At 36.7% G+C, this 12,009-nt stretch overlaps 2 protein-coding genes across 2 annotated transcripts; both read right to left on the bottom strand.

The window, feature by feature from the left end:
* Window positions 1-2,949: 2,949 nt before the first annotated feature.
* Window positions 2,950-7,452, bottom strand: LOC119081404 (ribonuclease 3). Its single transcript, XM_037190298.1, has 8 exons — window positions 6,554-7,452; window positions 6,215-6,491; window positions 5,938-6,158; window positions 5,581-5,874; window positions 5,150-5,524; window positions 4,629-5,083; window positions 4,381-4,569; window positions 2,950-4,321 (listed from the first exon to the last, which is right to left on the bottom strand). Exons 1-8 carry the CDS (start codon window positions 7,257-7,259, stop codon window positions 3,002-3,004), a joined length of 3,837 nt encoding a protein of 1,278 aa, XP_037046193.1. The 5' UTR covers window positions 7,260-7,452; the 3' UTR covers window positions 2,950-3,001.
* A 3,462-nt stretch (window positions 7,453-10,914) lies between these two features.
* Window positions 10,915-11,683, bottom strand: LOC119081498 (ejaculatory bulb-specific protein 3-like). Its single transcript, XM_037190504.1, has 3 exons — window positions 11,383-11,683; window positions 11,290-11,322; window positions 10,915-11,229 (listed from the first exon to the last, which is right to left on the bottom strand). The coding sequence occupies exons 1-3, from the start codon at window positions 11,546-11,548 to the stop codon at window positions 10,997-10,999; spliced, it is 432 nt and encodes a 143-aa protein (XP_037046399.1). The 5' UTR covers window positions 11,549-11,683; the 3' UTR covers window positions 10,915-10,996.
* Between the last annotated feature and the right edge of the window lie 326 nt (window positions 11,684-12,009).

Here is a 12,009-nt window from a genome sequence, read left to right as displayed (position 1 = left end):
AAATATTTACAAAGTGCTACGACGAACCCTAAAACTTTATGTAGCTTTTAGTGTGTCCTAGGTTTGGCTTGTATATTATACATCTATTAAAAAAATATGCAAGGAACATAATGGAACTATAACATGTGCTGTATAGTATGCGCGAACCGAATCGTCCAACAATACCCTCTCTAGCAACCTAACTACATTTATTAGGGTGGTAAAAATCAAGGTTCTGAAAGATGGTAAAAATACAACATAGCCTTTGCATTTTACATGTAAAATTAGAAATTGGTCAACAGTGTATACAAACAAACGAATAAGGTGGTATTTTGACAGAGTCAAAACGAAGTTTGTTTGCTAGAGAGGGTCCAACGCAATCATTTACTTTCGCAATATTCACATATATTTTTTGTCGAAGTGTCTAGGGGGTGCGTTGACCGCGTCAGATGTGATAAACGATACAGCGCCTTAATGCAACAATTCATACATAACTTTTGTGTGTACAATACATATGTAACATCAGAATAAATCTGTTACAGGATCATCTATCATCTGTTATTGACTTTAGGAATAACGGACCAGCCAAAAACTTTGTCTAATACACGTTTTAAAAGCAAACCACATCTTCAAAAAATGAAGTAAGAGATTTGCAATTAATCTTTTGAAACTACTTGGGTCAAATGAATTAGTAGATTCATCCCATTGTAAAACTGCTGATATGATATCTGTCTGTGATAGGCTAAAAATCGACAAAAATAGAATTTATCTTGAACCAGTTTGAATTCGAATATGATCGATGCATTTTTTCATCACTGTGGCTATTCGCACGCGCGTGCCATTCCACACTGTACCAGACTATTCGCACGCGCGTGCGAATAGCCATCTCACATTGAACCTGACTATTCGCACGCGCGTGCCAATAGCCATTTTACATTGGGTTTGACTATTCGCACGCATCCACATTTAATCTCAAATCAAAACGATTCCATTTTGTCGTTATAGCGTTATTATCTAACACGTTGCGAAACCTCTTTTCGCAACTTGTTGCATGAATTACTGTTTCGACACTTGTCTGTGGATAAATGAAGACATTCTTACATTTCCGTTTGTTGATCTATCAGTTTTACGAGTACTGGCTATTCGCACGCGAAATCGAGCGCCCATGAAAAATACGAATATGATTTTCCCGCGAAAATCATATTCGTATTTTTCATGGGCGCTCGATTTCGCGTGCGAATAGCCAGTACTCGTAGGCTTAGCTATTCGCACGCGCGTGCGAATAGTTAAATCCAATGTGAAATGGCTATTCGCACGCGCGTTCGAATAGTCTTCTACAGTGTGGAATGGCTATTCGCACGCGCGTGCGAATAGCATCAGCCTTTTTTCATTGTGTTGACGTGGTATCTTTGTGGAAAAACACGTATAAAAGTCTACTGATAATGTATAGCTCGATTGGGAAATATTGAAAAGGCTATAAATTTCGCCAAGTCAAACCACTTGCATCACATTATAACTTTCCTGTCTAACCAAAATAGAAGATTGTGAAAAATCACGTAACTCTAATACATATCAAATCTTTTACTTCTTTAGTTTGTTTACCTATATTTTATGCCTAACATGAGATCATTTGTTACAACCAATCGCTTATTTTCATCATCGTATTAGTATTCTCAGTTTTACTGATCCAGTTTTACAATAACAAAATCTTGTGCAATAAAGGTACGTCCACTGATGCACGCATGCCAGATTATATTGAACATTTCTTGATCTTGTTGATTCTTAACACTGTTGCACAGATATATGTATAATGTATATGATTTAACATATTGAACTTGACTGGCAGAAGAACAAGGTCGTGAAGTGGAAAAAAGGTACAAGAAAACTTAATTCTGGTATAGGAGTTTATGTGCTGCTCATGCTGTTATCAGAAACTTGTTTCCTTTTCAAGACTAATTTATGCAAAGCATCACAAAAATACGTACCTACCTAGCTGGGTAATATAATTGTTGAGATTTATGGCTTGCAAATTTATAAGTAGCGGTTAATGGCTACACTACATTTCGTTGCTTAAAAGGATATTAGGATGGATTATAGTAATTATGTCATTAAATCGTCTCAAATAAAACTATCGGTTTTCTGTGAAACAAATCATTATCCTTTTACTTATCTGTTAGAGGTAGCTATGGACAAACTAATCGATGATTGCCTTATCACAAAATGTATTTTAAAAAGGAAGCCCGTGTGAAAATTAAAGTCTCAAAAGACAATAAAAAGCTATTGAGATTTTCACTTTCACTATTAGATTAAAAGATTCGTTAGAAAATAGTGGTGTTATGATTGTAAAAAAGGAAAAAGCATAAAGTTTCCATTTCATGTTATTTTTTACACCGGAGGCAAGTATGACAATAATATGTTTTAGTCTATCACAGACGGAACTACTACTTCAGTTTATCTAAGGATTTTCATTAAAAAGCGCAGATGTAAAGCCAATTAAAAATAATAAACGCTGTAAACGCTGTAAAAAATGAAGGCAGAAATTCCTTGAAAAATGGCTTGTAGCATTTTGTAGCATCTTTGGGAAAAGTTTTTGATCTACATAGTAACGTACCAGACATAACTATACAGCTAAAGGGCCTGCAGCGCTTTCACATTAAAGGCGATTAAAAGTCTGTAAATTTTTATATCTGTAACTTTAATGGCCGACAACAGTTTTAGTGACCACCAGGATTGGCCAAAGTGGACATTTGTCTTTTTACATCTAGGCAAAAAAATGTTGGATGCCAGTTCGGCTCTGGGAATCAGGGGCGCCGATTTATATTTGAATGGGGCCTATTAAACAAATATTGTCGATTTTTTTTTGTTAAGTTATTATAAATTTACTTTCAAATAGTAGGGCCCAAGCCTAATATAGTGGGGCCCGCAGCTTCTTGTTGCCTTAGAAGTCAATGCTCCTGCTGTGAATATATGTATCAACGATTCCAAAGCAAGGTCTAACATTACAGCTACTAGATGCTTCAATTCAAGATGAAATTTCCCCAGACTCCGGCGATAAGTCCTCAACAATAGATTGTTCCGGCGAAATAGACTCTATTGCAGATTGTACAGTCGATATATTCTCCAATTGACTCAACGAACGTTCTTGCGGTACAAAGCTCTGACTGCCATTCTTTGACTGCCGACCGTTGTCAAAGTCAGTATCACTTATGCTTGACAAACTTTTACGCCTGTTTTTGAATGGAATGTCAATCTCCACGGTACTGATACTCCGCAAACTTATTTGACTGACTTCACTATTTCGTCGCTTTCGTCTTTTGTGTTTCCGTTTTTTCATCTTCTTCTTAGACTTCTTATCGTCGTACTTTTCCGAATCGAGCTCATCACTAGATATATCTTGTTTAGAGCGATATTGTTTCGGTAGATTTGATTCATAGTCGTCCATGTCTTGTGTACAACTGGGAGAATTTGATCTATCGTTGCCGTCGTCAGCGTCACCAACTTGGTAATCCCTTCCACGCTGTTTCTTGATTGATTTCAAAATGACTCGTTTTTGGTGGTCCAATTGTGGGAACAGATCTCGTGAATTGTCCAAAGCTGACTTGGCCGCATTCATTTCGGCCTGTTGAATTGAATGGCCAGTAGCGCTGGCTAGTCGTTTTCCACGAAAATAAACGGCAACCGTGTAAACTCGAGTATTCGTTGGACCGATCGATTCAATGACTTTGTAGACGGGAATATCGGGTTCGCCACCATCCATTGTTCGTAGAGTTAAACAGCACTGTTGTAACTTAGATTTTGGATCATTCCAATCTTGGTTCATGATGAATTGTTGCAAGCGAGGAAATAGACAAACTTGACAAAATACGGTGCAAGGCACCATTCCTTGGTCGACATACAATGCACCCAAAAATGCTTCAAGTAAATCAGCTCTATCTTTGGTTTTCAAGTCCGGCTTCGGTGTGGAATAAACAGCATATTGTGTCATGCCTAGATCATCACATACAACTGCTTGTGTACGATTATTGACCAATGAACTGCGAAGAAGGGAAAGATGTCCTTCGTGATGCTCGGGAAAATGTCGATATAAAAATTCTGAACAGATCAGTTGCAGCACAGTATCGCCAAGAAATTCTAGCCGCTGATTCGATCCCATAGTCAAATGAGTGAAACCGATGCTGCGATCCGTAAATGCACGAGCGAGCAAACGAATATGACGAAATTGTACTCCGATTGAGGTTTCAAACTTGGTGAGATCCTTTAGTAGTTGATACGAGTCTATCCACTGTCGATCACCAAGTGGCTCTTCTTCTTGAAGTGGATGGCGAGGAAGATTATCCCAAACCTGACGTAACAAATGGTTATTTAATGTTGCAAATTGTTACTATAAAGTGACAGACTTACATCTTTTAAGTGCATTTTGTCCATCCACAGAGCAGATGAGAAAACCTTATCTGCAACATCGATGTTGCCATCGAGCAACAATGCACCCATTAGGGCCTCGAAACAATTTGCCATTGCATGCCGTAATTCTAACTCGTGACATAGATCCGATCCATGTGCATACAGCATAAACTCTTCCAAGTGCAGTTTCTGTAACGAAAATTAAAGATTAGAAATGTTGAAAATCCAGAAGAGACACACTACATTACTCTTGCCAATACAGCCAAATGTTGATTCTGCACAATAGCCGCTCGATAAGTAGCCAGTCCACCTTCTTCCAAATCGGGAAACATAAAAAATAAATGAATTGACGAGAGGAATTCAACGACTGCATCTCCCAAAAATTCCAATCTTTCGTTGTGGCTGATATTGCTGTCGGTTTCTCGTTCCTCTCCGAATCTGGACATAATATTTATGAGCGTATTGATGCCTCTCTTTCTTGTATTCATGTAGTGTATTTTCCGATCGCCATATTCTGGCTGCCGAATTCCACAATTGGTGAGACTGTTTCGTGCATGATCGGGATTTGTTCCGAAGTTTTCTTTGTAGGACGGGTGGGTTAATGCCAACTGGAGAATATAACGATTCTGAAATTTGTACTCAATGTTCGTTTCCAAAACATCGAGAGCTTGGTGGAATCGTAAATGAGTAGTTAGCACCGGAACTGAAAACGAATTGTGGATGATTCAAATGACACACAAAATTACTCATCATTTCGTTCCAAACTCACTCAGAAGTGCGTGTTGAATTATGTCACACATTATTCCAGTGCGGTAGAAACCTTTCGAGCTCACAGCTACGGTAACATTCCTCTTCATTCGTCCTTGTGTACGCATTTCCTGTAATCGAATTTCCTTTTGTTCCAATTTCCGTTTGTCTTCATACGATGGTTTCGACATATTCGCTACCAAATGTCTGAATTTCACATACTCCCTCCAAGCCTTCTGATATTCTGGATTACCAGCGTAGCTTAGTTGTGGTGGTCTAATACCAAAGTGTACTATGACCGGATGAATAATTTCTTTATCCTCTTGATCCACACACTCAGCCAAGTCTGACACATTTTTGTCAAGCTGATCTACGCGCACTGAACAGGGTCTCATTCCTAAAAAATAAAAATATTTGATTCATGCGGGCACATGGCATGCACTTTTCGCATACCTGGATTCGTGACAACCATTTCTTTTATGTCATCCACATAGTTTTGCCAATCATTTTGACTAATTTGGTCGGATTTCAATTGTTCAAGGGTTGATCGTGGTACCAAGGGACCAGAACTGTCTAGTAAATACCGGAGAACTTCATTCATAGCCAGAACTTCTTTGCCATTGTCTGGTAAGTCACGAACGAATCGAGGAAGAAAATGGAAACAGGTGCAAGTTTCGTCGGGATTCGTATTAGCCGGTTGGAGTGTGAAGTCCAACAATTCAAGAAGTTCAATGAATAAATATTGATCTAGAAGTGGAAGGTTTGAATGAAATTAAATAGTAAACGTAATGTCGTTACAAAAATACTTACAAAGCAAATCCAACTCTCGGATTGTGAAATTTTCAGGCATTTTCTCTTCAATGTAGAGTACTGTGTATTCGATGTTGAACCGAATAACCTTGCAGGTTGGCAATTCGCCGATCGGAGCATGTGATAACAATGAAAATCCTTCGAAAATAAACTCGTGCTGGTCGTGTTTGATGATCGTTGGCGTTTTGGTGAGAAAATTGGTCGGTGGTGATATGGTAATCCTGTCCAATAATAACTCTATTAACTAACTGGACAAATGTCAAGTAGTAGAACTTACCTGTAGTGATATAGTTTACTGGCATTGTTAGAATTCAATTTGCAACGAGGGAATCCGCTTTCGCCGGGATAGATTCCATGTCGTAGTCCCGAACGTTTCGATTTAGCGGAACATCGACACAATGGTCCATCATTCATTTCTCCAGTCTCGTTGTGCCATAAATCTGGATGCAATCGGTACGGATGCTGAATTTTCTTGGTCAATTCTTGCATGGAACAGTCCTCTTCTTCTACATCGAATTCTTCATCTGACGAATCGGATGATGAACATTTCTCCGCTAAAAATGATCAATTTTCTGTAATAATTAGTCAGCGCAAAAAAGCATGAAACTAAACTTACATTTATGTCGACAAACTTTGTGCTTTCGCTTCCGTGGCGGACTGTTGTAAGGTGGCTGTTTTTCCCGTATTTTCGGACCTCGGGCCACCAGCTCTTGATCAAATAGCGTACACAGGGCGTCTAATCGATTCGTTGATTCCACATCGCCGATTTCGCATCGTTTATAGAAAATGTCTGCTGGCGAGCTTCGTATCCACATGTCTTTGTTTTCATTCGGATCCATTTCAGCCAGTTTCCGGGCAATGTCATCCGATGTTTCACAATAGTTGCTACGCCATTTCACCAGCAACTGATCCCGTTCTGTGAGGGGTGCATCGATATCCCGTTCTCTGCTATAATTTGATCTGTTGGAATGCTGATTTCTGATCGGCGTTTCGTGTGATGCGCGAAAAGTGTTTCGAAAAGATCGGTCAGTCGGTCGATACGGTAAACGTGGAGGTGGTCGACTAGGATTGAATGGTGGCGGAACCGAAAACCTACTAGCATATTGGCTTTGAGGCTCATATGGCGGCGTGAATCGATTGTGAGTCGGTGGCCTGCGGTGCCGTAAATCATATCGGTAGTCTGTTTGCGGTGGATTAAAGTGTGGACGGAATCTAGACGATCCAACAGAATTGTGGAATTGTTGATTCGGTGGAAAATTTGGATTTGGTCGAGGCTGGTGTTGACCAAATCCGGGTGGAGGGTAACGAAAATTGTGACTCATAACAAATACACTTTGTTAATTGGAGTTACTCAATGGACTCAATGCAGTCAAGTTCTTTCTTTCTGTCTAATCGCTTCACCTTTTATTATACGACTATGGTCATCATTTAAGAATTCTAATTTCACTCGTTTAAACACCGGCGATACAAAATCCACTGCACAATTGACAGATGTCACAGCTGTGTTGTTTTTGCTCTCTTCGTTTCTTCTTATTTAACATTTTCTACTCGTGACTTCGACTACAGCGGACATATACCCTCACCACCCTCACTAATATACTTCTAGGGCAATAAGTTTTCGAAACGACTGTTAGGTGGCACCAGCATCACAACCAGGTATTTTAAAAGATTGGTTTTCATGGTTTTCATTTAAAAATGTTTTAAATGAAATCAAATTATTGCCTCCAGACATCAGACTAAAAATGATTGAGCTGTCTTTCGAAGTAGGAAAATTATTTTTACCATAAAGTGATAAATGATGGCTCATTTTGGACATTTATGAACCTCACAGGATAAATGCGGCACATCCATCGAATTGCTGTTGGACAATAATGACAAATGTTGTATCATTTTGAAGCCTTTCTGGTACAGAATGTAGGGGAAGGTGACAGCAATCAATTAGAGATATATAGACAAAGTTCCAGGACAAAGTCCATATTTTAGAAAAAAATTAAATTTTCCTCATTTTTTCTTATAAGTTTTAATCGGAAAGAACTGAACGCTAGCTTATGACATTACCTACTACTATAAACCACAAGTCTTGCTTTCGCCAATTTTTTCATCTTGACAAAAAGCTATTTTCACTCAAAAGTTCTTACTTCGCTTCTTATTTTGTTACATTCTTTGGACTCTTCATGTATAAAATTAGCCCAATTAAGAACTACAAACATTTCACGGTGATGACATAAACACTAGAGGGAACCAAGAAAATGAAACAAAACCACGACAGAGTAAAGTTAACCAGGCAGGAGCGCTTGTTTGACTAGGGACCTGAATAATCTAGTAGCCCTTTATATTTTGCGAATAAAATTTTTCAATTTATGTCAGTGTTCTTTTGAGTTCATTTTCATACAGTGTATTAGGTCCCTTATTTGACGTTTCGAAAATGAACCGCTCCTGCCTGGTTTATTTTACTCTGCCGTGAACAAAACACGATACTGCACACACGGAATTTTGAAAACCGACACATTTTTTGTTTCTGTGTTTTAATCGAGTTTTGGATTCCTCCATACAAAAATACATGCAAAATCCTCAAAAAATCAGTATACCAGAAAACAGAAAATAAGTCGGTTTTCAAAATTCCGTGTGTGTCTGTCTAATAATATTTTACATGCTTTTTTTTCCTTTGGTTCGAAAGCGGCTTATTACACGACTGGGGAAATCACGAAAATTGGTTTAGGTTTCAAAAGCATGTAAAGTCCGATACATAACTCGATATAAAAACGAAAAGTCTCGTTTTCGTGTGTTTTTTGACCTCGGGTTCGCCTCGGATCAACAAAAAATTCACACGAAAACTAACTACTTACAAGGCAGAAAAGCGTACCACTTTCCAAATTTTTATTTTGATGTATTGAGTTAGATTATGTACCACACATCTTTAGCTTAATCCTTAACTTCACAATTAAACATTTGAGCAGATGTACATAACCTCCTAGCTCCCAATTGCATAAATTCACTCCATGGCAAGAAATAAATTTGTTTTAAACTGAGGTAAAATAATGCCTACATATATCGTATGTTGCTAATGTTGAACTTTAAAACACAACACATCTGAATTTAAAAAAAAAATCTTTATTTATCGGCTAAAAATCAATCAAGAATATACAAACAAAATTACTTCCTATCATCAACAGGATTAAAACTCTTGACCTACATTTAATAGTTTCATCGACACAACGACGTTCATAGAACATTGTTTTCCTCAACTCTTTTTTTTGCTCATTACAATGTACTAACTTAGTCAAATGCAATCACGGTAGACCATACACTCGTGTTTTATTTTTGGTATATGCAAATTGTAACATCTTCTGCTGACTACATAATGCTGTCAATAAAGTCTATCGGCTTTTTCGAAACATATTTCTGGTAGCTCGCAAAATCTGCAAGCAGATTAAAATTAAAATTGTTGAAACGTTTGCGAAGCACTTTTACTTATACATTTACCTACCATTCGTTCCATAATTAGTAAATTTAACACCTTTGAGCAATATAGAATTTGCGTCGGATGTTATTTTACCAGCAACGACAATACGTTCTTTGTCTACCATAATCACGAAATGTGCGATCAAACACAAGAGTAAAATAACAAATTTCATGGTTTTTTCGTTCTGGATATCACTTTACAGGTAGCACCGTCGTAACTAATTTAGAATTCACTTTTAGCGTACGATTAACTCAATCTCGATATTGTTAACGACGAAATCGTGGACGGAAAGAACTCATTACCCCTGCGATATATAAAAAGTGAAATCAGAATATATATAGCAAACTCATTAAATATTCTATGTGTTAAATATTTTATATATTTGATGCGAACAGCGAAGAGTTAATTTGTACATAGGTGTTTGATAAGTAAATTGAAGTGTTTAAAGTTGGTAGGTTCGAAGACTATTTTTGATTGTTGCTGAGTAGAGAATCGAGAGAAACACATAATTCTAGTGAAATAATATAATTGAGTAAAGTCTAGATCAAAAAAAGTTTTCAAAATGACAAAAAATGGTTATCAGCGCTGAGATAAATATTTATGACTAATTATACGAAATATTGTTGAAAATAATGAAGTAGTAGATTTTACATGCTTGAGATTATACTATATACTAACTAGTGATCGAACACTAGTCGAAACTACAAATTGTCAAGCAAGCCAGTACGTAGACTACTACTATTATTGTATGCTTATGATTGCGTGAGGTTGATGCAATATTATGTCGCTATTTTGAATATCGACTTGGTTCTAGAAACTGTAAAATTAATTTGTTTACGCACATTCCATTCTACAAACAACGATACACTTCGACGATAACGACAAGATTTGCACAAAATTGAACTCAATCATTGAACTCAATCAAACCTTAACAGATCGTTAGCTCTTCCCTCCCTAACCGATCATCACGTACACGTACAGTGATAGAAATTTCTATCGAAACGGAAGTACTGTTTCGGCCTCAGAGTTCGGTGCTGGCCCTATTGTTATTGGACAACCTCGTAAGATATTTGTAGTTAGATCGTTATTCAAATTCAAGAAAGGAACTGCTTGAAAAGAGTAGAAAGATTCCGATTTTGACACAAAATAAAAAACGACATAAAAGTAGGACTGCTAGGGAGTTCACGCGGTTACAGATGCGTGGGTGATACACCACACTTGATGATAATATCGCTGACTATATCATTAAAAAAATACCTTTTGTGATGACTATCGAGGTGAATTTTTTGAATGTGAAATCATCAGAATATAATCTGCGTGACCTCCCCAACAGTTTACTATATACAGCGTTGCATACGACATCCGAAACAAGCAGGAAAGAGGTGATTTCCGTCACAGAATTGCAAAATATTATAATTTATACGTATAAAATTTATGGAAATTCGACTTATTTATTAGCAAACTTTACGTCAATTATTCAGTAGAATTCTTTGATGCCATGAAAGCACGTTAAAAATAGTCACTAAAATTCATTTTATTAAATCATTTGTACGTCACCTACAATACTATATTGATATTACTACCCACCTATTGTTCTCAGTCTTCTTCACTGTCTTTACTTTCATCAGATGATTTTGATTTTTGTTTTTCCTTCTCCTTTTCCATCAAATATTTTGTTTTATAGTCGTCATCTTTATCATATTTATCAGCTAGTTTTTGCCATTCATCCGGTTTGTTATCGATGAGATAATGTGTAACTTTTTCCGCCCCAGCCTTCTGCTTTTCAGTACATTTTGAACACTCAGACTGAATGGCATCGGGTAAGGCATCTGTTAATATATGTATTAAAATTTCAAACTTAGGATTTGAACAATAAAAATTGATCTCACTTTTCAGCTCCTGGCCATCGGGAGTGCATGGACCTGATTTGGGTTTTTTTTTGTTATAATTAATAAATACTTTTGTTTGTGTTTTAAGTATACCTTCTCCCAACAAACACTTGACGTAACTATGTCGCAGACGGTCATTTTTCAATAATTCGTCTAAATCAATATCGTCGTATTTCGTTTCGTATGCTTGACTCTGAGCTTTATTCACAATCAATATTTGTGAAATCATCAAAAGTAGGAAACAATATTTGATTGTCATGATTTATATTAAAAAATATCAATTTCCCAAAGAACGGAGTTTTTTCCACTTCTTTTTTTATGCACACAAAAATATTCTAATGGATTTGTCTATTTGCAATAATTCTTGAGTTAATGTTTGATATTTAAATTTGTCGTTGGTTTTATATAGTGAATTATGTTCGAGATGTCGTGAGGAAAATTTGCATTAATTTTGTATATGATTGAGCTTTTAAATTATTTTTTTTACTGTTTTAGTATTCTACATGCTTACGATAGCAAATTATATTTGCGTTTAAATAGATTTATATTTTGTCCTCTAAAATCAATTGCAACAAACATCCAATGTTTTGCTTGCAGTAGGAAGTAATTCATCAGTCTTAAAAGTTATTCTGATTTTAATTCAGTTTATTTGTAAGTATCTAAGTAAGGACTTGACTTAAGCGCAGTTCAAACATTTTTTTAATGTTTGATTTTGAAAAC

Source organism: Bradysia coprophila, unplaced genomic scaffold, assembly GCF_014529535.1.
Source record: "Bradysia coprophila strain Holo2 unplaced genomic scaffold, BU_Bcop_v1 contig_358, whole genome shotgun sequence".
Taxonomy (NCBI): Eukaryota; Metazoa; Arthropoda; class Insecta; order Diptera; family Sciaridae; genus Bradysia; species Bradysia coprophila.
Note: the sequence above shows the minus strand (reverse complement) of the source record. Positions and strands in the feature narration are given on the sequence as shown.

Coding starts and splice junctions, on each gene's coding strand:
- LOC119081498 (XM_037190504.1), bottom strand. CDS start 11,548: ATGACAATCAAATATTGTTTCCTACTTTTGATGATTTCACAAATATTG. Junction 11,323..11,382: donor CAAGTGTTTGTTGGGAGAAG/GTATACTTAAAA, acceptor AACCCAAATCAG/GTCCATGCACTCCCGATGGC. Junction 11,230..11,289: donor CGATGGCCAGGAGCTGAAAA/GTGAGATCAATT, acceptor ATATATTAACAG/ATGCCTTACCCGATGCCATT.
- LOC119081404 (XM_037190298.1), bottom strand. CDS start 7,259: ATGAGTCACAATTTTCGTTACCCTCCACCCGGATTTGGTCAACACCAG. Junction 5,875..5,937: donor CCGAGAGTTGGATTTGCTTT/GTAAGTATTTTT, acceptor TTCCACTTCTAG/ATCAATATTTATTCATTGAA. Junction 5,525..5,580: donor AATGGTTGTCACGAATCCAG/GTATGCGAAAAG, acceptor TTTATTTTTTAG/GAATGAGACCCTGTTCAGTG.